General features: G+C 51.4%; 1 protein-coding gene across 8 annotated transcripts in view; it reads right to left on the bottom strand.

The window, feature by feature from the left end:
- ACACA (acetyl-CoA carboxylase alpha) overlaps positions 1-25,963 on the bottom strand; it is a 108,659-nt gene that overhangs the window by 44,829 nt on the left and 37,867 nt on the right. For 5 of the 8 annotated variants that reach the window (XR_009489199.1, XM_059866204.1, XM_059866205.1 and 2 more), the window contains 11 exons: positions 23,947-24,065; positions 15,216-15,239; positions 12,962-13,105; positions 12,398-12,494; positions 11,092-11,199; positions 8,798-8,854; positions 8,444-8,488; positions 5,721-5,762; positions 5,174-5,389; positions 4,585-4,740; positions 1,443-1,646 (listed from right to left, as the gene is read on the bottom strand). Coding sequence is in view for 7 of the 8 variants with exons in the window: in XM_059866204.1 (XP_059722187.1) it covers positions 1,443-1,646; positions 4,585-4,740; positions 5,174-5,389; positions 5,721-5,762; positions 8,444-8,488; positions 8,798-8,854; positions 11,092-11,199; positions 12,398-12,494; positions 12,962-13,105; positions 15,216-15,239; positions 23,947-24,065 (1,212 nt within the window). In the remaining variant the exon portion in view is untranslated. The remainder of the gene's footprint in view (positions 1-1,442; positions 1,647-4,584; positions 4,741-5,173; positions 5,390-5,720; positions 5,763-8,443; positions 8,489-8,797; positions 8,855-11,091; positions 11,200-12,397; positions 12,495-12,961; positions 13,106-15,215; positions 15,240-23,946; positions 24,066-25,963) is intronic. The other 3 variants (XM_059866200.1, XM_059866201.1, XM_059866202.1) reach the window with 3 other exon arrangements.

Below are 25,963 nucleotides of genomic sequence, written 5' to 3' on the forward strand. Positions count from 1 at the left end.
TTCTTCAGAAGTCATGAAAGAACCCAGCACATCAGTAATATCTGATTTTTTTTTTTTGAAAGATTTCTCTAAGTTTAAAAGAACCCTCTGAAAACACAGGAAAAAGTCCCAGATCTGAACTCGTCCTATAAACCTCCATCATGAGGGGAAAGCTTCCTAAAAATATCAATACATTTTTTTACTAAAATGCGGTTAATATTCTGGAAAACAAATCAAATGTAATACTGGAAAAGCTGCTAAAGCCTCACACACCCACACGAGCCCATTCCCAAGCTTTAAATAACAAAGCTCATCAGTTCAGAGTTCACTTGTGACCTTCACAAGCGACTGACCCAACTCAAGGGTTAAGCTGAGCTGCTGGAGATTATTAAAATGTTCTTTTCTTTCCTCGTCTCCCCTCAAAGGCAGGAATGAGGTAAAGCACACTGACACTATCTGCTCTGGGATCTCAGAGCTGGATGGACTCCACGGCCAGCAGCTCGCTGGAGAAATTAAATGGAAAAAGGGGGAGAAAGGTGACTCAGCACTTTGTGTTCTACATTCACAGTGCCCAAGTGATTTATTCTGCTGCTTCTCCTGCCTGGCAGAGAGATGATTACAGAGGGAGATGTAAACATTTCTCTATTTAAATATTTTCCATGCATCCCATGCTCCATGGATTTTAGCATATGTAGGTATTTCAGTTAACCACACTGTTCCCACACCATGGAAAAGAGAAATACCACAACAGCCACAACCATTCCAATGAGCCCATTACGCTTCAGAAAAATGATATAAAAGCACCTTCCATCATTTTACACCTTCCCACCCAGGTCATCCCTTCTATCTCTAGAATTTAAAAGACACATTCACAGACTTTCGTCTACCTACTCAGAAAAATGTATAATTAATAATATTTTTTATTACAATCTACCGGATGAGCATCAGCAGTGATTCCTCTCCTAGTACTTTTTTGAGCACTCTGAGGAAAACTGTTTGGGAAAACAGCTGCCCAAATGACTGAGGGCATGTACAGAACAACCAGAAATCCTGACTGATTTAATTGCTCACGTTTTCACATCTGCTGCTGCAAGTTTATCTTTACATTCTCCTTCCTTTGGCTAAGCTGAATGGCAATTTTGTGTTAAATTAAAATGTATTAAGGGGCCTGAAGCAACCAGGTCTAGTGGAAGGTGTCCGTGTGAGGATGTGCCACTTCATCACTGCATTGCCTTCATTTTCTCTGTGCCCTTCAGCACAGAAAATTTAAAATTCCCAGCACCCAGCACTCCAATGTCCATGCCCAGGGCAGGGGGCTGGAATGGGAGGAGCTCCAAGGCACGTTCCACCCCAAACCATTCTGTGATTCCCTGGAGACACCACAGCCCACCGAGGAGCTCCACCAGGTGCAACACGTCCCCTTCCCAACGCTCCCAGCCGGCCCCGCATCCTCAGGGACGTACCTGTCCCGTCCTGGAGTCTGTCACCTCCTTGTAGAGGCTGATGTCCAGGTAGTAGCCCGACTCGTTGGTGAGGAAGAGGCGGATGGGGATGGCCTTCCCCGTGGGCGTCAGGCGGATGTTGATCTTCAGCTCGGCCTGCAGCACGCGCAGCTTCCACAGGCGGCTGCCGTAGCGCATCACCATGGAGCGCACCGACTCCTCGATCTGCACGGGGCAAAAGGGGAAACCTTCCTCAGCAGGACTCTGAGACTTCCTCAGCAGGGCTGAGAGTGGCCCTGCCTGTGCCAGGAGTGCAGCTAGATGGGCTCTAAAGGCCCTTCCAACCCAAACCATTCTGGGATCCTTCCAGAGGCAGTTCCCATAGCGCATCACCATGGAGCGCACCGACTCCTCGATCTGCACAGGGCAAAAGGGAAAAGCTTTCCTCAGCAGGACTCTGAGACTTCCTCTGCAGGGCTGAGGGTGGCCCTGCCTGTGCCAGGAGTGCAGCTAGATGGGCTCTAAAGGCCCTTCCAACCCAAACCATTCTGGGATCCTTCCACAGGCGGCTGCTGTAGCGCATCACCATGGAGCGCACCGACTCCTCGATCTGCACGGGGCAAAAGGGGAAAAGCCTTCCTCTGCAGGGCTGAGAGTGGCCCTGCCTGTGCCAGGAGTGAGCTAGATGGGCTCTAAAGGCCCTTCCAACCCAAACCATTCTGGAATTCTTCCAGAGGCAGTTCCCATAGCGCATCACCATGGAGCGCACCGACTCCTCGATCTGCACGGGGCAAAAGGGGAAAAATCTTCCTCTGCAGGGCTGAGAGTGGCCCTGCCTGTGCCAGGAGTGAGCTAGATGGGCTCTAAAGTCCCTTCCAACCCCAACCATTCTGGAATTCTTCCAGAGGTAGTTCCCATAGCGCATCACCATGGAGCGCACCGACTCCTCAATCTGCACGGGGCAAAAGGGGAAACCTTCCTCAGCAGGGCTGAGAGTGGCCCTGCCTGTGCCAGGAGTGCAGCTAGATGGGCTCTAAAGGCCCTTCCAACCCCAACCATTCTGGAATTCTCCCAGAGGCAGTTCCCGTAGCGCATCACCATGGAGCGCACCGACTCCTCGATCTGCACAGGGCAAAAGGGGAAAGCCTTCCTCAGCAGGGCTCTGAGACTTCCTCTGCAGGGCTCTCAGACTTCCTCGGCACGGCTGAGAGTGGTCCTGCCTGTGCCAGGGGCTCTAAGGTCCCTTCCAACCCAAACCATCCTGGGATTCTTCCAGAGATGGCTCCCATAGTGCATCACCATGGAGCGCACCGACTCCTCAATGTGCACGCAAGGGATGGAAAAGCCTTTTTCAGCAGGCACCAGGCTACCCAGGCTCTGGGAGGTGGCCCTGCCTGCACCAGGGGTGCAGTGACATGGGCCCTAAGGTCCCCTCCCACTCAAGCCATCCTGGGATTCTTCCAGAGGCAGTTCCCATAGCGCATCACCACAGAGCGCACCGACTCCTCAGTCTGCACACAGGGGAGAGAAAAGCCTTCCTCAGCAGGGCTGGGAGGGAAAAGGGGAAAAGCTTTCCTCAGCAGGTCTGAGAGGTGGCCCTGCCTGTGCCAGGGCTGCAGTGAGATGGGCTCTAAGGTCCCTTCCAACCCAAACCATTCTGGATTCTTCCTGGATCCATCACTGCTCTGCATCTCTCCCATCCCACGGCTCCAAGGTGGTGAAGAAGCACCACACATCAGCACAGTGTGCCCAGTGCAGTGACAGGACCTTGGTGACCTGTCCCTCCTCATCCTGAGCCTTGAGGCAGGCAGGAGCTCCACCTGGGGACTGATGTAGTGGGACAGTGCTGGATTCACAACCCTGCTTCCTCAAGGCACCACAGAATCATTAAGGTGGAAAAGACCTTGGTGATCATCAAGCTCAACCAGCACACCCCAACCCGGCACAGGGACCCCCTGCCTCCCCTGCACAGGCTCTGCTCACACCTGGGAACTACAGGATCCAGGGAAGCCAAATCCTTGGCAAGCAGTTTTGTAGCCCTTGTATGCACAATAATCACATTTCACTGCCTGCACGGAGCTTTAAATCAACAAAGCAATTACCACTTGGAGCTGGGCCTTCTGCTCTTCTATTAAACTTTATAAAATACCACTGTGGGCAAAGCACATATTAAAAGAAGGCAATTTATAGGCTGGGTTAAGCATTTTTCCCAAAAAAAGTCTCTTTTGCACAGCAGCTCAAGGAAAAGCCATGGTTTCTATCTGAGGGCAGCCCAACTTCCAGGGATGAATATTCCAGCTTCTTCTGAACTTCCTGGGAACCAGCAGCTCTGGATGCACCAGGAAAGGTCCATCCAAAAGGGATTTAAGCCACCAATTTTTAATCATGATTTAAAAGTCAGCAAGCAAGAGAGAGTTATTTTGATACCCAATTCATCTTTATAACTTTCGGCTGCTCTCCTCGGGAAAGGTCAGCTCTCATCTTTGGGTACCCATGAACTGAATGCTGATTTCCAGCTAAATTCAGCCTGGGCTTGGGACTTGCTTGGTGGTGATTCTGCTGGGCACAAACATCCTTTATGCCTGAACACCTTCGTTTGTGCATCTACAAAGCTTAATGTTCATTTATTTGTAATGTTCATCGCTGTGGTTTTGTACCAGAGACTGAAAATGAGGCCCTTTTGTAGCTGAATTTACAGATTCTTTTTAAGCTCCTAATTTATCTCGTGTTTTATTTGGATGGAATCTGAACTTTTCCAACAAACAGAAGATCTGCTTCCTTATTAAAACTGCTTACCTCAAACACACAATGAGAAAATGGGTTTAGCTTCAAACACAAAACACATTTCTAATAATTGTCTCTCAGTTTACGCAGAGTTGAGCCGCTCAACAAAATGGTTTTAAAGTGCCAGAGGGGAGGGTTGGATGGGATATTGGGAAGAAATTCCTGACTATGAGGGTGGGGAGGCCCAAGGCCAGGCTGGATGGGGCTTGGAACAGCCTGGGACAGTGGAAGGTGCCAGGGCTGGAACAGGGTGAGCTTTAAGGTCCCTTCCACCCCAAACCACTCCACGGCTCTGTGATTCTATGAACAGAAAACCCTTTAGTTCTGCCAAGTGAAGCCCTGGAAGGACAAGCAGCCCCGAGCTGGGAGGAGCTCCCACCTTGGAGGGGTCCATGATGACGGTGGGCACGAAGTTGAGGAAGATGTGGTTGCAGTCCGTGCGCACGTTGGTGTTGTTGAAGGCCACCTCCAGCTCATCCATGGCCTCCAGCAGCAAACGCTCACCCTCGTTCTGCAGGTACTCAAAGGAGGCTTCCTGCCAGAAGTGCCAACAAACCACTGAGCTTTGACTCACAAATCACTGCCCCACAAGGCAAGGTTTGGAGAGGAAAAGCCCCATGTGCAGCCCGGGAACAGATCCACCCCCAGCACAGAGCCATGCTCCCAGTGCCTGGATCCCAGCCCTGCTGCCTCGTGCCCTCCTTTAGCTCACAGTAAATCTGAAACCACACAGGGCAAGCCAGTGTTGCCTCAAGATCTAAGGATTTATGATTCTCATCTGGGGCCTCTGGAAAATCTCCCTGGAGCACAGGACTACCAGGACTCCAAAGGGATGGCTCTGAGAGCAGCACCAGCAAGGAGAGGGCACCACCCCAGCCCTCCATACAGGGAATGGTCACTTCTGGGTCCTGCAGCTCCCTAGGGTGACCCTGGCTTTCCCTCACAGCCTGCCACAGGGACAAACCCACCTTGGTGACCAGGTCCGAGTGCCTTATGATGGCCCTGACGAAGAACCTGTAGTCTGTGACCTCTGTGCCCACCTCCACCTTGGCAGCCCCCAGGTAGAGATGCATCTTGTGGTTGGCACAGGGGATGGCCGTCAGGTCGAAGTTCCTCATGCGGTTCAGCTCCAGCTGGAAGGCCAGGGCGGGCTCCAGGTGCCTGTAGATCCTGTCCTCCTCGAACTGCAGGGCATGGGCACAGCACAGAGTGGGAAAGAGGGCATTGGAAAGGGGAAATACCCAGGGGAGAACTCCGCAACTTCCACATTTAATTCAAACTCTCAAAATTCCAACAAATCCAACCCAGACGCTTCTATCTCACGCAGAACTGGGAGCTGTGAAATTGATGGATAATACAAATTGCAGGGCAGCAAGTTCTCAAGCCCACCCCCCTCAAAAAACCCTCTTTTCGCAGAAACCACAAGGATTTGTCCTGATTCTGAGTAGTGAATCACTGCATGAAGGAAAGGTAAAGCCAACACTTGGAGAGAAGTATCAAAAATATCCAACTCACCTTATCACGGGCACGGAAGGTGAAGAACTTTGGGAATTCCCTCTGTTTGAAAATGAAAACAACAGTGTTAGTGCTCCCAAAGCAAGCACCGACGTCCCCAGAGCACTCTCAGGCCACTCCTGGGGCAGCACCACAGCACAGGAGGTGACACAAGTTGTCCCCAGCTACTTCCTCAACATCACAAAGGTGGTGGAATATCAAGTCACCCTCAAGACAGCAGAGCAGCTCAAACCTGCCCTCACTAATGCAAAAGAGGCTGCTTGATTGGCTTTTGATTATTATTGTCAGTTATTAGCAGATAACACACAAGTGTCCAGAAAGAGAGGGAAACTTTTCCTAGATCTGCTATGATTAAAATTCCAGTGGAAACGTCTGGAGTGATATGAACACTCTGTTATGGATGCAGATGTACACAGAACAATGATCTTATTCTACAGCTCTCTGCATACCATTACTGCCAGAAATACTCTCTTCCCAAGGAAAACTGGGAGTTGCAACCAAATAACTTTATTCTCCTGTATGGAGCAGCAAAACCATTACAAAAATCCCCCACATACCACTCTGTTTTCTGGTTTTCTGCTGCACAGATAAAACCCTGGCAGAGCCTTGAGAGTGTTTTGAAATACTGTACAAATCTCAGATGAAGAGAGGAAGCCTAGACAGCATCCTGTCCCTCCAGTTCCACCCAGGCACATCCACCTCCCCTGGAACTGGAGTTTTACTGGGCAGGGCTTTGGTCAGTGCTCTGCACCACGTGGGAACTCTGCTGCCTGTGCTGAAGGTGACCTGAGGAGACACACACCACTCACCAGAACTGGCTCACTAAGCAAAAAACAGGGAATCTGACCTGCAGCCACTGAATTTCTGGCTCCCATTCCGTTACCCATGAAAGAGGAACAACCCCAGGTGGAGGGAGTGTGACAGCCAGTGACACTGCACGAGCCACCACTGAGCAGCACAGATTTTAAGGCTAAAAGGACAGTTCTAGTCAGTCATCTTCCTTCCCTCCTAGGTGAAACAGCCCCCAGACCTCCCCTGATGACTCTCAGTTGAGCAAAACAACTTCTGTTTGCCTGCAAACCCTTCCAAAATAAGCAGTGGTACAAGAAACACTGCCTAAAAATTCAGGATCACTCAACATATCAATTGTCTGTGAGCCTCATCCAAGGAAAAAACCTCTTCCATGTTTCCTGACTTCTCCCAATCCCTCCTACCTGTCCCCCTCTGCAGGCTGCCAGCTTCTCCCACCATCTCCAGGCTCATTCCACCACTAATGGAATTGCTTCCAGGGCACCTCACTGGTGTGGTGGGCAAATATCATAATTAGATGTGCACACACACAAAAATCCTCAGTGCCCTGGTACCAAAATCCAAAAGAGTGCTCCATTTCCTAGGCAGAAGAATTATACCCCTGCTGTGTTCTAATCAACCAACCATCATCAAGACAATCAAAATAATTTGCCTAAATTAGCCAATCAAGACACCCTGCAAACTGCAGAATGCAAAAAGCTGCACCAGAAATCATCAGAGTTGATTATTATACTAATAATCACGTTAAAAACCTAATGAGATGAGGAAATTGGAAGCTTGCTGGAGCAACTCTCTATTACCTCAACATGCTGGGAACTAATTATATAGACTGTAATTAAAACAAAAACAAACCCGAGCCCAGGCCTGGCTAAGTTAATAGTTGGTCCAGTAATGAAGGGGCTGGGACAGCAGACAGTGACACAGACTGACAGAGCAGCTCCCAAGTGCTCCCCAAACCTTGCAGCCAGATGAGCCCACACAGAGGGTCCAGGCAGAGCCTGGGGATGGCTCCTTCTGCTCTGAGCCTCCTTTCTGACCTCTGCCACCTCCCACAGCACTTACTCAGCAACTCTCATTTTTCATTCCCCTAACACCCATTCTGTTCTCCAGAACTTCCTTTTTCAAACCTGGATTTTCTTGCTAAATGTCCCCAAAGACTCTCCACAAAATCCAGTTTCCTAAGCTGTTGACTGACACCTCTGCACCTGTACTGTGAGCAACAATTCCCACGTGGTGACAGGTTCAAACACTGTTTCTGCTGATTTGTAAACCAGTTTTCCCTTCATAAGCCTTCCCAGACCAGCTGTGTTGAGCACAGGGGGAATTTCTTGCACTTCCAAAGGCTCCTGACAACTTCCAGAATTGCAAAGTAGATACCCAAGAGACAGAAATCTGGTTTATGCCTTACACTGCCACCTAAACCAGACCTCACTGATGCCCAGGCTCTGGGGAAAGAAGTAATTCTCAGCAGTAAGAGCATCAAACATTTCCCACACCACAAAACCACTCTGCAAAATTTAACGAGTCCCTTCAGCGACTGAGTTATTTTAAAATCAGTAAGAAGCCACAGGAAATCACCACACTACAGAGGGAATACAAAGGTTCCACTGACAACAGCACTTTAGAACAGGAAGGGAACACAAGGAAACACTGAAACACAGGGAAATCTTGTCAGTGTGGCTTCCTGAGCTCAGCCAGGTACCCAGGGACACTCAGAGCCCCAGGGGCCCCTCAATGCCACGGGCACAGCCTGGGTTTGCAGCCAGATTTCCAAATAAATACTTGAACACCACTCTGACAGAGGGGGGGCACTAAATGCCTGCCTGAGGTCCAAATGAGAAGGGCAGAGCCCCCTGGGTGTCTCCTGGCCTCGCAGCAGGAATGCCTCTGTGCTCCAGGCCCTTTTTACTTACATGGAATCTCTGATCCACCTCATAGTTGACCTGTTTCCTGAAGTCCTTACAAACGAAACATACACACATAGGAAGAAAAAAAAAAAAAGCAGAAGACAGCTAGCAATTAGGATTAAAATCAAAACTTAATTAATTCAAGAATACAAGAGGCGTCAAGATTGCTTACAATTGTAAATTAATTCTCTTAAGCAAATTCATGAAAACCATCTCAAGTTTTAGAGGACAAAACAGTGAAGAGAGAACTAAATACAGTAAAATACAGCATTTAATTTGGGGGAAAAACATGTCAGATGCCAATGGCACAATGAGCTAGACACCAGGGAGGTGTGAGCACCAGGAGAGATGTGGAAATACCTTTTGTGCTACAAGGAACGTCAGCCTCCGAATGCCATGCTCAATCAGGACTGATTTCTGCAAAAACAAGGGTGGGAACAGGTGAAAAGAACAGATCAAACCAGGCTGGAGCCCTCTGGGAAGGGAAAAGGCTCTGCAGATCCTTCTGAGTCCCTGCTCCCCTCCAGCCTCCTCGGAGGGAGGATTCCCCCCTGCTGCTCCTTTAGCAGCACAAGCAGCCAGACCCCTTCCCCCTGAGCAGGGAAGTGACTGAGCCACAGAACAGCGAGCTCAGGGTGAGCCTGGCCAGGCAGGGATGCAGGAGAGCCACCCCCAAATCGTGCAGGAACTATCCCTGCTCACTTGCCAGGATTGCCTTTAGAAAGGAGCACGCTGCAGGTGGGGTAAGGTCCTGGAAGATGATGGAAAAGGAGTTCTAGAGGAGCTAGCCCATGGAAGATGAGGCTCACACCTGCCTTTGGCACAGTGAGCTGGTGGATAACCCAGACCACAGCCCACAGCCAGGCTCTCAGCCTGGAGAAGGCTTTGGGGGCTCACTGTCACCTCCTAGTCCTTCAAGGGCATTAAAACAGAAGGGAGAGGGACTCTTAGTATGGGCAGAGAGGAACATGACAAGAATTGGATGGACACGGGTTAGATGGGATGCCAGGCAGGGCCTTGAGGTCCCTTCCAAGATTCCACACTGCAAAGGTGCTCCAAGGCAGATGTCAGTGATTTCTTTCAAGCAGCTCACAGACTATCCATGCTGCTGCCTCTCCCTCATACCCCCTCTCAGAGGAGTGCTGCCACAAGGATTTCCCACAGCACTCCTCCTCTGAAGAGCTAAGATCTCATAACTCTCCTCTTCTTCCAACTTTTCTCCTTCCTCCTCCCTCTTCCAATTTAAAAGCAAGGAACACAAGAAGGAACAACAGCTCAGCTCAAGCAGGAGCAAACCAGCCCCTCTCTGCACAGACTGTGATGTTTCACTAAGGTTAAGCCCTTTGGAAATGAGCAGCAGTGACTATATTCATGGCAAGAGGAAGAAAATAACTTCAATAATGCCATGATTTAAAAAGCAAAAATTGTTATTGCTTTTAAAATTCCACAAGTGGCAGACAATAACAGCAGAGCAACAGGATTCTGATTACATGGTAATAATGTGGGTCTCCCAGCAAGGCCACAGCTATTAGAGAGCGATTAGCCATCAGCACCTGGAGAAACTCCATTTCCACTGACTGCCTCAATCTCCTCCACAAGTCATTTACAAGTATATGATCCTAATTTCTATTAAAAAAACCACACACAACATGCTGGGACTGGAAGATTATTTGGACAATTTGGATCAACCTATTTGATAGTTTAATGTGGTTTTGGATTTTTTTTTTTTTTAATATATTTTATTTCTTCACTTTTATCCCCTCCCATAAAACGCCTGGAGCATGATCAAGCAGATGAAAAGCAGAACTAGTTTTAATTCTTGGATTTGATTGTTTTCCTTGTTTAAAGAGACAGGAGGCTGCTGAAGCCACGTGGATGCCAGTCCCATTTTGGAACCCCTGATTTCTGCAGGCTGAGAAGCTGGAGCTGCTCTTCCAGTGCAGCAGCAGGATCCCAGCTCCTGGGGGGATTTTCAGCCCCACAAACCAGAGCAGCTCTTCACTCCACACAAAAGCAGGGGCAGGCAGAGCCCAGAGTGGACACAAGGAGGCTGTTCCCAGCCCGGGGGTCCCACAGCTGACCCAGCACTGACATTTGGGACTCTGAAGTGGATCCCCCACTAGGGAAGGAGCAACAGAACATGCCAAATAATTCCTCCTGGCGCCAGGAATGCTGTGTAAGGTGGATGCTCCAGCACCCTAACAAGGGCAATAAACTTTAATTGCATTGGGACTGTGGGGCTACACAAACACAGGACATTTTAATGTCATTTCACATGGTTCTGTGGCCCACCCTACAACTTTATCACCAGGGAAAGGGACAGAACACATTTTTCAGAGCGTGCGGAGACAGTCACTGAAGATTGACCTGATGTGCTTAAAACCTTCCAAGTCTTTGATCCCATCAAAAATGAAAGGGAAGAAGTCCTGAGCTGACAGACCAGAAGGAGAAACAATGACCTGGTGCCCTCAGGAAGGTGCAGCTACACCCACTCCAAGAAACAGGAAAGCTCCAGAGGGGATCAATGAAGGCTGTGAGTGCAGCATGTTTGCTCTGAAGCCAAACCAAACCACCCCAAAGCTGGGGAGCACAGAGCCAGCTCTCCCCAGGCTGTCCTGCAGGCCCCAGAGAGGCAGAGGGGTGCAGGGGCTCACCTTGCTCTGGGTGAACTCCCTGAACATGGCAGCCAGGCCGTCGTCGTCCACGTCGCCGTCGGTTTTGATGGCCACGTTGAGGATGTGGATGGGCTCCTCCCTGGCACTCTGCAAGGACAGGGGAAGGTTCCCCACGGGTCAGGAATTAACAGCTGAGCTCCTCAGAACAGGCTCCCCAACTCCAGCTTTAGGGATGCTCTGGGGGAAAGGAGCTCGGAGGAGCACCAGGGAAAACCAAGGGAAATCCTTGACCAAGCAGCCTCAGAAATCTGCAGTTTCACAGAAGGCAATGTCCACAAACATCAAACAGGAGCCTCCTTGGGAGAATTCAAGTCTGAGGATGACACAGGGCACAGGGTCAGGGCCTCTCTTTACCAGCACAAGGACACCAGAGGACTTTGGCATCGAGGAAAGTAATTAAATTAATCCAAGTGTAGGGGCAAAACAGTGTGAGTTTCCCTATCTACAACAACATGAAATAATGTGGAAACATCAACTCCATTTGAGCTCCAAGGAATTACAGATTCAGCCTCCAGGAGCCTGTGATTAACTGGGAAAAACTGAGACTGGACAGGAAATTACCTTGGTGAGGTGAGGGGGATGCAGAGAGAGGGATCTGAGGACATTAAGGCTGACAGTAATATTCTGGAAAAGGCTACAGTGCTTCCACACATCAGGATCAATGGATCAGTGGGAAACAAAGCCCTGTTCTGGACACAGGCTTTATTCCAGCAGAGCTTCCCACTCTTGTGGAGCAGCTACCTGTGTCTCTAAGGGAAACTGCACTTCCATCCCTATGGATTAGGGACCACCTGCTTCCTCTGCACCTGTGCTCCACATCCCTGCAGAAACTGAGCGGCTCCACTCAGCTTTTCCTCCCAAAAACAGTTCCAAGAGGGAGAACAGAGGGAAGAGTCAGGATTTAAGGGGACTGGGAAGGGGGTGAGACAGGAAACACAGCAAGTCAGACGTAGGACAAAGACAGCTGAAGATGCAGTTCAACATCCTGGTGCAGAGAGAGGCTCTGGAGACTTAATGGTGGGTTTAAACTCTGTTATGGTGCTGTGGATCCAGGAATTGTGCTGATGCTAAAAGCCATAAACTAAATTTACATGGAGAGCAAGAGCTGAGCTGCAGCTTTAGAACAGAGCTGGAAGCGGCCGCCCACGCCGAGTCACCTGCTGTGGGACAAGCAGGCAAATCACAGCCATAAATACACACAGCTCCCAACTCCTGCTGCCAGCACTCAGCCAGGGAGGAGCATCCAGCCTCAGAGACCTTCCAGAAAAAAAAAAACACCCCCTACCTTGTCTTCATCATACAGGGAAGCGTGGCCAGCCTCGGGGAACGTGGGGCTCTGCGGGGGAGAGTCGCAGAAGCATCCCATGACTTCATCAAAGATCCTGGAACACAGCAGGAAGGAGCAGTGACCCCACAGCACTCAGAGCAGCCAGCACTGAGCCCTCCAGTCCTGGCAGGACAGGGCTGGCCTCAAAGATCAGGAGGCAGTTCCTCAAACCAGGGGCTGCACTGTCCTGCACTGGTCTGAGAGCTCCTGGGTGCAGGCTGGAGGCTCTGCTGGGCTGTGCCTGTGCCAAAAGGTTGGAAGCACAAAGAACTGCCCCCCTCCACATCCACAGAGCATCAGGAGACATCAGCAGGTTCCAGCCAGCAGAACCCAGGGCGCTGATCCCCTTGTGTGCTCCTCCAGCAGCCCCACACTGCACGGGGCCACACGCAGGGATCCGAGCAGGGAAACACGCCCAGGACCAGCCTAAACCTGACTCCAGGCCTGGCAAAGCCTCCCCCAGCTCTGCCAGGGCCCAGGCAGGGAGGTGGCCCCAGGAGCAGGGCCAGGGTGGGCACCCACCTGACGAAGTCCTCGAAGGTGCGGAAGGAGACCATGCCCCCCATGCGCTGGCAGGGCGGCGTGAAGGAGTTGTCCAGCAGCACATCACTCACACTGGCCACGTGAGCCATCCCATAGTGATTGAGGTTGGAGGAGAAGGACATCCTGCAGAGCAAGGCAGCAGGAGCACAGTCAGCAGGGGCAGGGCAGGGGGGACAGCACTGGCAGCAGGTTTGGGCAGTGCTCTGAGCACCTGCAGCGTGGCTGGGCAGTCCCTGCTGGGTTCTTCAGCCTGCCCTGGTGCCACCCTCCCTGGCTGGGCAGTCCCTGCTGGGTTCTTCAGCCTGCCCAGAGCCCTGCCATGCCCCTGTGCCACCCTCCCTGGCTGGGCAGTCCCTGCTGGGTTCTTCAGCCTGTCCTGGTGCCACCCTCCCTGGCTGGGCAGTCCCTGCTGGGTTCTTCAGCCTGCCCAGAGCCCTGCCATGCCCCTGTGCCACCCTCCCTGGATGTTGTGTCAGTGACAGAACAGCCAGAGTTAGCAAATAATGCTATAACCCCTTAAAACAGGTATTTCTTGAGGTGACAGGAGAATTCTGACTGAACTTTCCTCCTATTTCTCCTCCTGTCTTTGTGTTTTGCTTTACAGGGGGAACATGACTCAAGCAGCAACAATTCTAAGATTTGGCACTTGAAGGATTCAGAACATTTTTACAAATGCTGTATTAGCTTATTGATTTTATGATTTCTCTGATCCTACTATAACTTTCACTCCTCAAACACAGCATGGCACAGTGACTTGTCCCCAATTCTTTACTGAGTCTCACACTCTCATTCCCACCCTTTCTGCTCCACAAGCAGCTGGAGGTGGCACTCAGCGCTCTGGGCTGGGTGACAAGGTGGGGAACAGTCACAGGTTGGACTCCATGGTCCTTCCCAACCTCACTGATCCTGTGATTTTTATGTTTTTTAAAGACTCACAATGCCATGGTCAAGGCTGGCAGAAGAAGCTTCTCCCACAGGAAACAGCACACACTTAGCCTGGACTTTGCTCTGGTGACCACAGCTGGGGTCTGCCTCCCCTGCAGTAATCATCACCCATCCCTGAGCTGTACTACAGACTCATCTTAATGCAGACTCCCTCAGGAGCTGCCTGCAAGCAGGTGGCACTGCTGAAGAGACCCAAGCAGGGAGCTGGCCCAGGACCTCACTCGCTCTCCCTGGGCTTGGGGACACATTAATTCTGCTGCCAGAACTGGAGGAGATGGGGAGGAAAGGCAGGGAATGGATTCCCCAGCTGGAGCTCAGGGCTGTGAAGTGCAGGGGCTGCTCTCTGTGTGGGAAAGCAGGACCTGGCTGAGCCCTCCTGCCACAGCCACCCCAGCTTTGCTGGGATCTCCTCCTTCCACACACCAACCCCCTGTGATCCAGCCCTGAGCACAGTGCTAACAACCTAAAGTATCATCAGGGTGATTAATAGCTCTCCATGCCTAAAGTCACTTTCTGTTTCTGCAATTTATCTCTGATTAAGAGCCGTGAGACTTCCAAGCCCATTTTTACTATTTTTCCCTAAATAGGCTTGTAAGCAGTAATAAATAACAGGGATTCACGTTTTGAAAGAGGGGAATTTTTCAGGACATGCCTTGGTGTACATTCTTACAACTAATACAAAAACTATCACAGAACAGGAACTGAACAAAAAGACAGCAGACATTTTTCATGTATTATTTAAAACAAGAAATACTTCTCAACTGAGACACGGGAGGAAAAATTAGTGTCCAAACCACAACAAAACATGCTGTCAGCTGTTTGAGATGTAGATTCATCTGTGGTGAGAGGGAGGTGAAACAGCCCTGACAAATTCTAAGCCATGCACAAGAAACCAGGGTAGCACCAGGGTGGGCTGGGAGGAGCTGCCTGGGGTCACTGTGACAGCCTGGCCAGAGGGTCAATCCTCTGGGACCCAAAGCTGGGAATCCAGAGCCAAAAAAGCCCCTAGGACAGCACTCTGCTGGGTAACACACTGCAGATGAGCTGAGGCACCCAGCAAATTTAATTCCAGACATTGCTGCCTGCAAAGAGTTTGTTTTTTTTTTACAAGAAAAGCTGAAAACATGTTTTAGACCAAGGGAGAGGAAAAGGGGAGGTGAAAGAGGAGTTATGGTTGAGAGTTTCCCAAGTAAAGAGAAGGGCACTACAACAAAGCATGCTAAACCATTCAGGATTAGGCTCCTTTCTGGTGTGGCTTTGGAATTTGAGGAGATGGTGGGTACTGTACCTGTTCAGGGTGGGGATGTTCCCTCTGAAATCAAACAAGCACAGTTAATCAGACTGGTCAGTGAGAGCCATCACAAAGAACCATCATCAAACTGAGCACACAACCAGCCACACCTTCCCCAGGGACTGTCCCACATCTGTCAGCTGCCAGGGAGAGCTGCCTGCCAGCACCCTGACCCACCAGGGCACAGCCAGGCCATGCAATCCATGCCATTTCCCAGGAAACACCTGGCATTTGCCAGGGCCCCACAGTCCTGCCCACCTTCCGTGCTCCCCTCTGCACACACCAAGGGCTGAGCGAGAGCCGGCGCTCCCTGACAGAGCAGCAAACAGCAGAGATGCAAAAAAAAGGAAAACAAATCAGCATCTCACTCAGGAAAATTGCAACAGGTTCAGGAAAAGAGGCCAAAGGCTCAGTGCCAAAGCTCCAGGCTGAGCAGCAGCCCACGCACAGGCTCCCACCATGCAGGGACAAAGGAACACACAGCACCGTGGAACACAGGGGTGCTCAGCACTCGGGGCTAAGGAGAACAGCCTGGGGGGTACAAAGGACAGCCTGGGGGCTGAAAGGACAGCCTGGGGGCTGAAAGGACAGCCTGGAGGGTAAAAGGACAGCCTGAGGGGTAAAAGGACAGCCTGAGGGGTAAAAGGACAGCCTGGGGGCTGAAAGGACAGCCTGGGGGCTAAAAGGACAGCCTGGGGGCTGAAAGGACAGCCTGGGGGGGTAAAAGGACAGCCTGGGGGCTAAAAGGACAGCCTGGGGGCTAAAAGGACAGCCTGGAGGGTAAAAGGACAGCCTGAGGGGTAAAAGGACAGCCTGGGGGGGTAAAAGGACAGCCTGGGGGCTACAAAGGACAGCCTGGGGGCTACAAAGCAACCTGAGAGGTAAAAGGACAGCCTGGGGGGTAAAAGGACAGCCTGGGGGCTAAAAGGACAGCCTGGGGGGGGTAAAAGGACAGCCTGGGGGGTAAAAGGACAGCCTGGGGGGGTAAAAGGACAGCCTGGGGGCTAAAAGGACAGCCTGGGGGGGTAAAAGGACAGCCTGGGGGGGTAAAAGGACAGCCTGGGGGGGTAAAAGGACAGCCTGGGGATAAAAGGACAGCCTGGAGGGTAAAAGGACAGCCTGGAGGGTAAAAGGACAGCCTGGAAGGTAAAAGGACAGCCTGGAGGGTAAAAGGACAGCCTGGGGGGTAAAAGGACAGCCTGGAGGGTAAAAGGACAGCCTGGAGGGTAAAAGGACAGCCTGGGGGCTAAAAGGACAGCCTGGGGGGGTAAAAGGACAGCCTGGGGGGGTAAAAGGACAGCCTGGGGGGGTAAAAGGACAGCCTGGGGATAAAAGGACAGCCTGGAGGGTAAAAGGACAGCCTGGGGGGGTAAAAGGACAGCCTGGGGATAAAAGGACAGCCTGGAGGGTAAAAGGACAGCCTGGGGGCTAAAAGGACAGCCTGGGGGGGTAAAAGGACAGCCTGGGGGCTGAAAGGACAGCCTGGAGGGTAAAAGGACAACCTGGGGGGGTAAGAGGACAGCCTGGGGGGTGAAAGGACAGCCTGGGGGCTGAAAGGACAGCCTGGGGGCTGAAAGGACAGCCTGGGGGCTGAAAGGACAGCCTGGGGGGGTAAAAGGACAGCCTGGGGGGTGAAAGGACAGCCTGGGGGGTAAAAGGACAGCCTGGAGGGTAAAAGGACAGCCTGGGGATAAAAGGACAGCCTGGGGGGGTAAAAGGACAGCCTGGGGGGTAAAAGGACAACCTGGAGGGTAAAAGGACAGCCTGGGGGCTGAAAGGACAGCCTGGGGGGGTAAAAGGACAGCCTGGAGGGTAAAAGGACAGCCTGGGGGCTAAAAGGACAGCCTGGGGGGGTAAAAGGACAGCCTGGGGGCTGAAAGGACAGCCTGGGGGCTGAAAGGACAGCCTGGGGGCTAAAAGGACAGCCTGGAGGGTAAAAGGACAACCTGGGGGGGTAAGAGGACAGCCTGGGGGGTGAAAGGACAGCCTGGGGGCTGAAAGGACAGCCTGGGGGCTGAAAGGACAGCCTGGGGGGGTAAAAGGACAGCCTGGGGGGTGAAAGGACAGCCTGGGGGCTGAAAGGACAGCCTGGGGGCTGAAAGGACAGCCTGGGGGGGTAAAAGGACAGCCTGGGGGGGTAAAAGGACAGCCTGGGGGGGTAAAAGGACAACCTGGGGGGTGAAAGAACAACTTGGAGGATAAAAGAACAGCCTGGAGGCTAATCTGAGGAAAACTTTCCCAATTCTTTTCCAGCCCCAGCCCAGCTCTCCCCTGTTTGTGTGCAGCTCAGGGATGAGGCAGAGGAGTGAGGGACACATTTTCACAGCCCAGCCCACAGCAGGAACTGCCAGGAGAGTGCTCCATGCAAGATGGAAAAATGGCTGGGATCTGACATGCAAAGCAGCACAGATTAAATTTAAAAAAAAAGTCCTTGCACACAGGGGGCTTGTGCAAAGGGATTAGGAAGAATCAAAAGATGGAAAGGAGAGCTTTGAGGAACATGGGAGTGGACATCCACCCCCTTCCCTTCAGGAGATCAAACCACAAACCTCTGAGACACCCTGGCCCACGGGCAGGACCCCAAGGTGCTGAGCTCAAAGTCCCAGTGCTGCTGAGCAGTGTGTCCCATGGTCACTGCCCAGCCTGCCCTGCCCTGTCCCAGGCTGGCTGGGTGACAGCAGAGTCACCTCCACTGCCAGGGGATCTGCTGGGTGCATTACTGAGCAACAAAAAACTCCCATAGCCTTAAACCATATGGGGAAAAACACCTAAAAAGATATCTGTTAGAAGTACCAGAGGGATTTAATTTTGGGGGATGGTGGGGACAGGGACAGACCCTGTGCTGCAGAGCCTGTGGGCAGGACAGAACGGGCCTCCAGCCCCTCAGGGGGTTGGGACTATTTTTTGAGCTTGGCAAGGAGTGGCAAAGCTGCATGTGATCCTCTTCAGTTGGAAAAAATAGTCTGGAGAGGACTGGCAGTTCCTACCCGCAGCAGGAACCCTCCTGTAGCTGTCCCTGGAAGGCTTTCAGGAAAGAGAGGCACAAAAAAGCTGCAGAACAAATGTTCAGCTCAGCCTCAAGAAGGGCACCCTGGTGCTGTGCTCTGGGAGCTTCTCCTGCCACTCCACACGAGGCTCAGGCAGGAGAGGAGGTTCAAAGGGGTGTCAGGGAGAAATTCCTCCCTGGGAGGGAGGTGAGGCCCTGGCACAGGTGCCCAGAGCTGCCCCTGGATCCCTGGAATTGTCCAGGTTGGATGGGCTTGGAGCAGCCTGGCACAGTGGAAGGTGTCCCTGCCATGGCAGGGGTGGAATAAAAGATCTCCAAGGTCCTTTCCAGCCCAAACCCAGCCCTGGTTCTGTGCCAGGGCTGTGTCAGAGCCCCCAGCAGCACCAGGGCCAGGCTCACAGCCTGTCCTCCAGAGCAGCCCCAGCCCTGCTCTGCTCCCCCCTCAGCTCCCAGGATGGCCTGGCACTGCTCTCAGCAGGGACCTGCTCCAGCCCCACTGCCCCTGCACCCCTGGGCACTCTGAATTCAGCTCCCCTTGCCCCCTCCTCCTTTCCTGGGAGGAAGAGGAGCTGCCCCAGGCCCTGGCCACGCAGAGCTCAGCTGTGGGCAGAGCCAGCCCAGGGCTCAGCTCAGGAATGAGGCAGCAGAGCAGAACCAGCACAGCTCAATACCCCACTTGTAGTTATTAACAGCAGTGCCACAGGAGAGAGAGAACTCCACTGGCTCTGGCCAGAGCCATTCCTCTTCTGTTTCCTCCTTTCTGCAGAAGATCTAACCAGGAGGCAGTGAAACATGCCTCCAACCATACACTTTGATTGGCTTTTTCCTCTCCCTCTTTCTCCCCTCATTCTTCTGCTCCCTCTGTGATTCAGCCGAGCTGAATCTGCTACACAAGTCCAATTTGCATAAAATTATCCTCGTTCCATTCAGTTTGCTGCCCCTTCCACAGCCCCTTCTCTGCTCTGCTGGAAGATTTTGCCCTTTCTGAGGCAGGCAAGCCAAGGGAACAGCAGCACATTACTGCTGCCTGCTGCCTAATTAACATCAGAGCCCAGCACGGGGCTGCAGGGATTTCCAGGTGTGCCAGAACCATCCTCCCCTCCAAACCAGGAGGGGACCTCAGGCTGCCTGACAGCCCCTGAGTGATCCCTCTGGGACTCCAGGGAGGGTCAGAGCCCACAGCAGCATGGCTGGGTCACCCCTGGCACCCAAAGATTGATGCCAGAGGCTGTTCCAGCAAGCAGTGAATGCTGTCACTTGGTCAGAAATTCACATTTTATGGGTAGATCATTGTAAAATGGCAGCAGGAAAAAAACCTCTGCACACTGCTCTAAATGTTAGTGTGGGGTTCTTAAAAAAGCCCTGTTTGGGATGAGGGATATTCAACCTGGCTTTTGGGATATCTAACCTGGCTTTTGGGATATCTAACCTGGCTTTTGGGATATCTGACCTGGCTTTTGGGATATCTGACCTGGCTTTTGGGATATTCAACCTGGCTTTTGGGATATCCAACCTGGCTTTTGGGGTATCTGACCTGGCTTTTGGGATATCTAACCTAGATTTTGGGATATTCAACCTAGATTTTGGGATATCTGACCTGGCTTTTGGGGTATCTGACCTGGCTTTTGGGACATTCAGCCTGGCTTTTGGGACATCTGACCTGGCTTTTGGGACATTCAACCTGGCTTTTGGGATATCTGACCTGGCTTTTGGGACATCTGACCTGGCTTTTGGGATATCTGACCTGGCTTTTGGGACATCTGACCTGGCTTTTGGGACATCTGACCTGGCTTTTGGGACATCTGACCTGGCTTTTGGGACATTCAACCTGGCTTTTGGGGTATCTGACCTGGCTTTTGGGACATCTGACCTGGCTTTTGGGACATCTGACCTAGATTTTGGGATATCTGACCTAGATTTTGGGATATCTGACCTGGCTTTTGGGGTATCTGACCTGGCTTTTGGGGTATCTGACCTGGCTTTTGGGGTATCTGACCTGGCTTTTGGGACATCTGACCTAGATTTTGGGATATCTGACCTAGATTTTGGGATATCTGACCTGGCTTTTGGGATATCTGACCTGGCTTTTGGGGTATCTGACCTGGCTTTTGGGGTATCTGACCTGGCTTTTGGGGTATCTGACCTGGCTTTTGGGATATCTGACCTAGATTTTGGGGTATCTAACCTAGATTTTGGGGTATCTGACCTGGCTTTTGGGATATCTGACCTGGCTTTTGGGATATCTAACCTAGATTTTGGGGTATCTGACCTGGCTTCCAGCCTCCCACATGGTTCCTACCTGTAAGCTAAGGAAGAGGCTGACAAAAGGAACTACCAAAATTCCCCACAGATGATAAAACATCAGGAGACAGCAAAGGACAGGCCATGCACCACTCCCAGGCCTTGAAATCAGCAGCACCAGGTCCAAGGTGGGGCATGGACAAGCACAGAGGAGGCTCCAGGCCAAAGCAAGCCCAGGAGAGCAGAGGCACTGACACTGATGGAAACACCCTGGCATGGCAGCAGCAGGGCAGCAGCAGGCTCCCAGAGCTGGCTGCAGCACACAACCTCCCAGTTTAGCTCCAACCTTACAGCTTCAGACACCAGAAAGGCTGCTGGCCAGCAGGAGAGGAGAGGGGATTAGGAAGGAACACTTCTGTTGGAAAAGCACTGCAATTCCCTCTCCTGGACACACAATAAGATTAGGCAAGGGCTGCTCCAGGAGCACCTCAGCAAGGCCTTTCAGGCTCTGCCACCTGGGCTGCCGTGCCCACAAAGGCAGCTGAGCCCTCTGAGCAGCCAGCTCTGCCCCTGTGCCCTGGGCAGCAGGGCTGGCACAGCAGCCACAGCCCTGAGCAGGGCTCCTGTCCTCTGCCAGCCTGGCACAGCAGCCTGGCACAGCAGCCACAGCCCTGAGCAGGGCTCCTGCCCTGGGACAGCCTGGCACAGCAGCCTGGCACAGCACCCACAGCCCTGAGCAGGGCTCCTGCCCTCTGCCAGCTTGGCACAGCAGCCTGGCACAGCACCCACAGCCCTGAGCAGGGCTCCTGCCCTTGCCAGCCTGTCCCTGGAGCCTGGCACAGCACTCACAGCCCTGAGCAGGGCTCCTGCCCTAGGACAGCCTGGCACAGCAGCCTGGCACAGCACCCACAGCCCTGAGCAGGGCTCCTGCCCTGGGACAGCCTGGCACAGCACCCACAGCCCTGAGCAGGGCTCCTGCCCTTTCCAGCCTGTCCCTGGAGCCTGGCACAGCACCCACAGCCCTGAGCAGGGCTCCTGCCCTTTCCAGCCTGCCCCTGGAGCCTGGCAGCCTGCAGGGCAGCTCATGGCCAGGCTGGCACCCTGCAGCCCCTCTGCAGCCCTGCATCCACACCTCCAGGCTGGGTTTCTGCATGCACAGGGCTGCCAAGCCCCCTGTGCTGCCCTGCACTGGGCACAGGGATGCTGAAGGGCCCACAAAGCCCTCTGGGGCTCCCATTAAAAGCTCTTTTTCTCCCTGTGACTTTCCCTTGCTGTTCAGTGGGGATTCCTGCATGAGGAAGTTTGCTGTTAGTTTAAACAATAATTCCCCAAACAGTTTCTGCCCACAAAACCCACCAGGAGCAGGCTGCACTTCTGTGACTTTGTCAGAATTTCACAGCTTTTCTGTCCTCTCTGCTTCCCTGTGGGCAGCTGGTGGCAATCCTTCCACGGCCAAAAGCAAAGTCTGAGCTGGGCTCAGGCAGCTCAGAGGGAGGGACTGGGATTGCTTCTGCCCCAGTAAAGGAAAGGCATAGCAGGGTTAAATCCCAACAATGAAGGATTTAAATACAAAGTTAAAAACCTGATTAGAACTGAAGCCATTATCAGTTTGCTGTTTTCTCACACCAATGTTTGCCTCAGTGAAACCTGGGCTCTCAAAGGCTCACAGACATCTCACACAAAGGGACCAGGGCTTAAAAGCACCCGAGGCAGTGGTGGGAAATGTGTGTAACAGCAGCTCCCCCGGGGAATGCTCTCCTGAGGGCTCCCTGGCATCTGCTCCTGGGTCCCCAGCCCTGCAGAGCCCCCAGGGACACTCTGGGACATTCTGGCTCTGGGGTTTGCCCTCAGAATGCATTTTTAGCTTTTCAGCCTAAGAATTTGTGCTACAGAAGTTACAGAAAAGCACCTGATGAACAAAGACCACGGTCAAGAGCAACAAAGAAGACTTTGTCAGAGTTTTGAGATTTCCTTGTCCTGGGTTTAACACCAGGTGTGGCTCCAGAGCCCCTTAAACCCTGGGCCACCATCAGCCCCTGGGCACCTCCAGCCACCCCAGAGGAGGGCAAGGAGCTGCCCAGGAGCCAAAGTCACCCCTGGCAGCTGCTGGCACCTCCAGGGAGCTGAGCCTGCCTGCCCCTGCTCCAGGAACAGGCATGGTGCCTTCTCCTCCTCCCAGAGGGCTGAGGAGCAGGGCTGAGCTCAGAACACGCTCCCAGCCAGCTCGGTGTAAGGGCAGAGCAGGTTTCAGGCCAGAGAGCTGCTCCTGGAGCAGGGAACCTCTCTCCTCTCCCAGCTGCCCTTGTCTGATTCAGGCTGTGCCCAGAGCAGAGCACTGGCAGGCAAAACTCCCCGAGCAGCAAAGGCAGCCGAGGCCAGCAGAGAAGGAACAGAGGGAGGAGGAAGGGGAGAGAGCATTCTAGAGGGGCACTGAAAACAGCATGCAATTATGGACAAATACCCTAGAAATGCAGGGAGCAGATGAGCCCTGCCACATGTCCCATGTGCAGCAGGAGGGGCTGGGGCTGGCTGGGGACAGCCATTCATTTCCAGCAGAGCAGAGCCTGAAAAGCATTTCATAAAAGGTCCTGATGGGGCCCCGAGGGAGCGAGGCCAGAGCCCAGCAAAGCCGAGAGCAGGGCAGAGATGCTCGGGAACAAAGGAGGCAGGAAGGGCCCGGCACGGACCAACAGTGGCACCCGGTGGCTGCGGGGACTCACTGCGACCTCGGGGCCAGCAGGGACCAGCCCAAACAGCCCCAACCCTGCCGGGGACAGCAGGGGACGGGCTGACCCACAGACAGCCAGAACAACCTGCTCCAGGGCCAGCTGCCCTTGGAATGAGCTGTAAGGTCCTTCCAAGGCAAAGCACCCTGATCCAATGGTGCTGTAAGCTCTGACAATCAGGTTTTCTTCTTTGAAATGAACTGGAGATGCCACCCTCCTCTCCAGGAGGAGGCAGCAAGGTAAGTGCCCCTATCCACCCCTGCTGTGTAGCCCAAACCATCACACCTTTGGATGCTTTTGGTTGTAGTCACAAGGAATGCAAAACTGAAAATCAAACTGGGCCGACCCCACATAAATCAGAGTTTTATTTAGCATAAAACTCTGATCTTGGTCTGCTGCATCAAAGAATCTTGTGCTACAAAAGATGTCACCTTATCCAGCCAAGGCAGGAAGGAGCAGAGCCACACAAACAGCCAGAAGGGGCTGGCAGGAGGGGGACAGGCACTGTTTGACTGCTCTGTATTAAAATTCTGATTAATTGATTATTCTGTCCAAAACTGCATCTTTTGGAAGGCTCTGGATTCAGCCAGAACTGAATCAGAGATCACTTCCAACCCAAGCTGAAGCTAGAAACCAGAAAACTCATGAAAACCATCCCACTCAAATGAACCCCCCTCCTCCAGCAGCCTGGTGCCAGCTCCCTTTGCCAGGGCAGGAGGAGCCCCTCCCAAAGCCCTCCCAGAGGCAATCTGACCTGTTGGGGTGGGAGGTGGGCAGCATGAACTGGAACTCCACCACGCAGGTGTTGTCCTTCAGCTGGCGGTGCTGCACGCTGTTCAGCTCGTAGGCAATGTAGGCTCTCCTCACATACACCTGGGCAGGACACAGCCCATCAGACACCTCCAGGGGCCCAAACCCAACAGAGCCCTGCCAACCAGCAGCTGCATGAACTCCAAACCAACCAGAGTTCATTCTCTGAGAAAGGCCAGACCAGCAGGGTTAGGATCCTGGGCTCTGGCAGCAGCTGCACCTTCTGCCTTCAAGCACCTCAGCCTTCACACAAACATCACCTGAATTTGAAATTTCACTCAATTCTCAATGTTAATGCTGTCAATGTTAATTCTTACCTCACTCCTCACACAAACATCACCTGAATTTGAAATTTCACTCAATTCTCAGTGTTAATGCTGTTAATGTTAATTCTAACCTCACTCCTCACACAAACATCACCTGAATTTGAAATTTCACTGAATTCTCAATGTTAATGCTGTTAACGTTAATTCTAACCTCAGTCCTCACACAAACATCACCAGAATTTGAAATTTCACTCAATTCTCAGTGTTAATGCTGTTAACGTTAATTCTAACCTCAGTCCTCACACAAACAAAACCTGAATTTGAAATTTCACTGAATTCTCAGTGTTAATGCTGTCAACGTTAATTCTAACCTCAGCCTCACACAAACATCACCTGAATTTGAAATTTCACTCAATTCTCAGTGTTAATGCTGTTAACGTTAATTCTAACCTCAGTCCTCACACAAACATCACCTGAATTTGAAATTTCACTCAATTCTCAGTGTTAATGCTGTTAACGTTAATTCTAACCTCACTCCTCACACAAATATCACCTGAATTTGAAATTTCACTCAATTCTCAGTGTTAATGCTGTTAATGTTAATTCTAACCTCAGTCCTCACACAAACATAACCTGAATTTGAAATCTCACTCAATTCTCAGTGTTAATGCTGTTAATGTTAATTCTAACCTCACTCCTCACACAAATATAACCTGAATTTGAAATTTCACTCAATTCTCAGTGTTAATGCTGTTAACGTTAATTCTTACCTCACTCCTCACACAAACATCACCTGAATTTGAAATTTCACTCAATTCTCAGTGTTAATGCTGTCAATGTTAATTCTAACCTCAGCCTTCACACAAATATAACCTGAATTTGAAATTTCACTCAATTATCAATGTTAATGCTGTTAACGTTAATTCTAACCTCAGTCCTCACACAAACATCACCTGAATTTGAAATTTCACTCAATTCTCAATGTTAATGCTGTTAACGTTAATTCTTACCTCAGTCCTCACACAAACATCACCAGAATTTGAAATTTCACTCAATTCTCAGTGTTAATGCTGTCAATGTTAATTCTAACCTCAGTCCTCACACAAACATCACCAGAATTTGAAATTTCACTGAATTCTCAGTGTTAATGCTGTTAACGTTAATTCTAACCTCACTCCTCACACTAACATAACCTGAATTTGAAATTTCACTCAATTCTCAGTGTTAATGCTGTTAAGGTTAATTCTAACCTCAGCCTTCACACAAACATCACCTGAATTTGAAATCTCACTCAATTCTCAATGTTAATGCTGTTAACGTTAATTCTTACCTCAGCCTTCACACAAACATCACCTGAATTTGAAATTTCACTCAATTCTCAGTGTTAATGCTGTTAACGTTAATTCTAACCTCACTCCTCACACAAATATCACCTGAATTTGAAATTTCACTCAATTCTCAGTGTTAATGCTGTTAACGTTAATTCTAACCTCACTCCTCACACAAATATCACCTGAATTTGAAATTTCACTCAATTCTCAGTGTTAATGCTGTTAACGTTAATTCTAAGCATGCCCAATCCCACACAGCTCTCTTAGATCTTGCAGGGTTGCTCAAAACAGTTGCAGACAGTGCTCAAAATAAACCAAATCTACAGGAAAATTAAAATATGATTTTTTTTTCAATGAGGATAAA

This window comes from Haemorhous mexicanus, chromosome 22 (assembly GCF_027477595.1).
Source record: "Haemorhous mexicanus isolate bHaeMex1 chromosome 22, bHaeMex1.pri, whole genome shotgun sequence".
Classification (NCBI taxonomy): Eukaryota; Metazoa; Chordata; class Aves; order Passeriformes; family Fringillidae; genus Haemorhous; species Haemorhous mexicanus.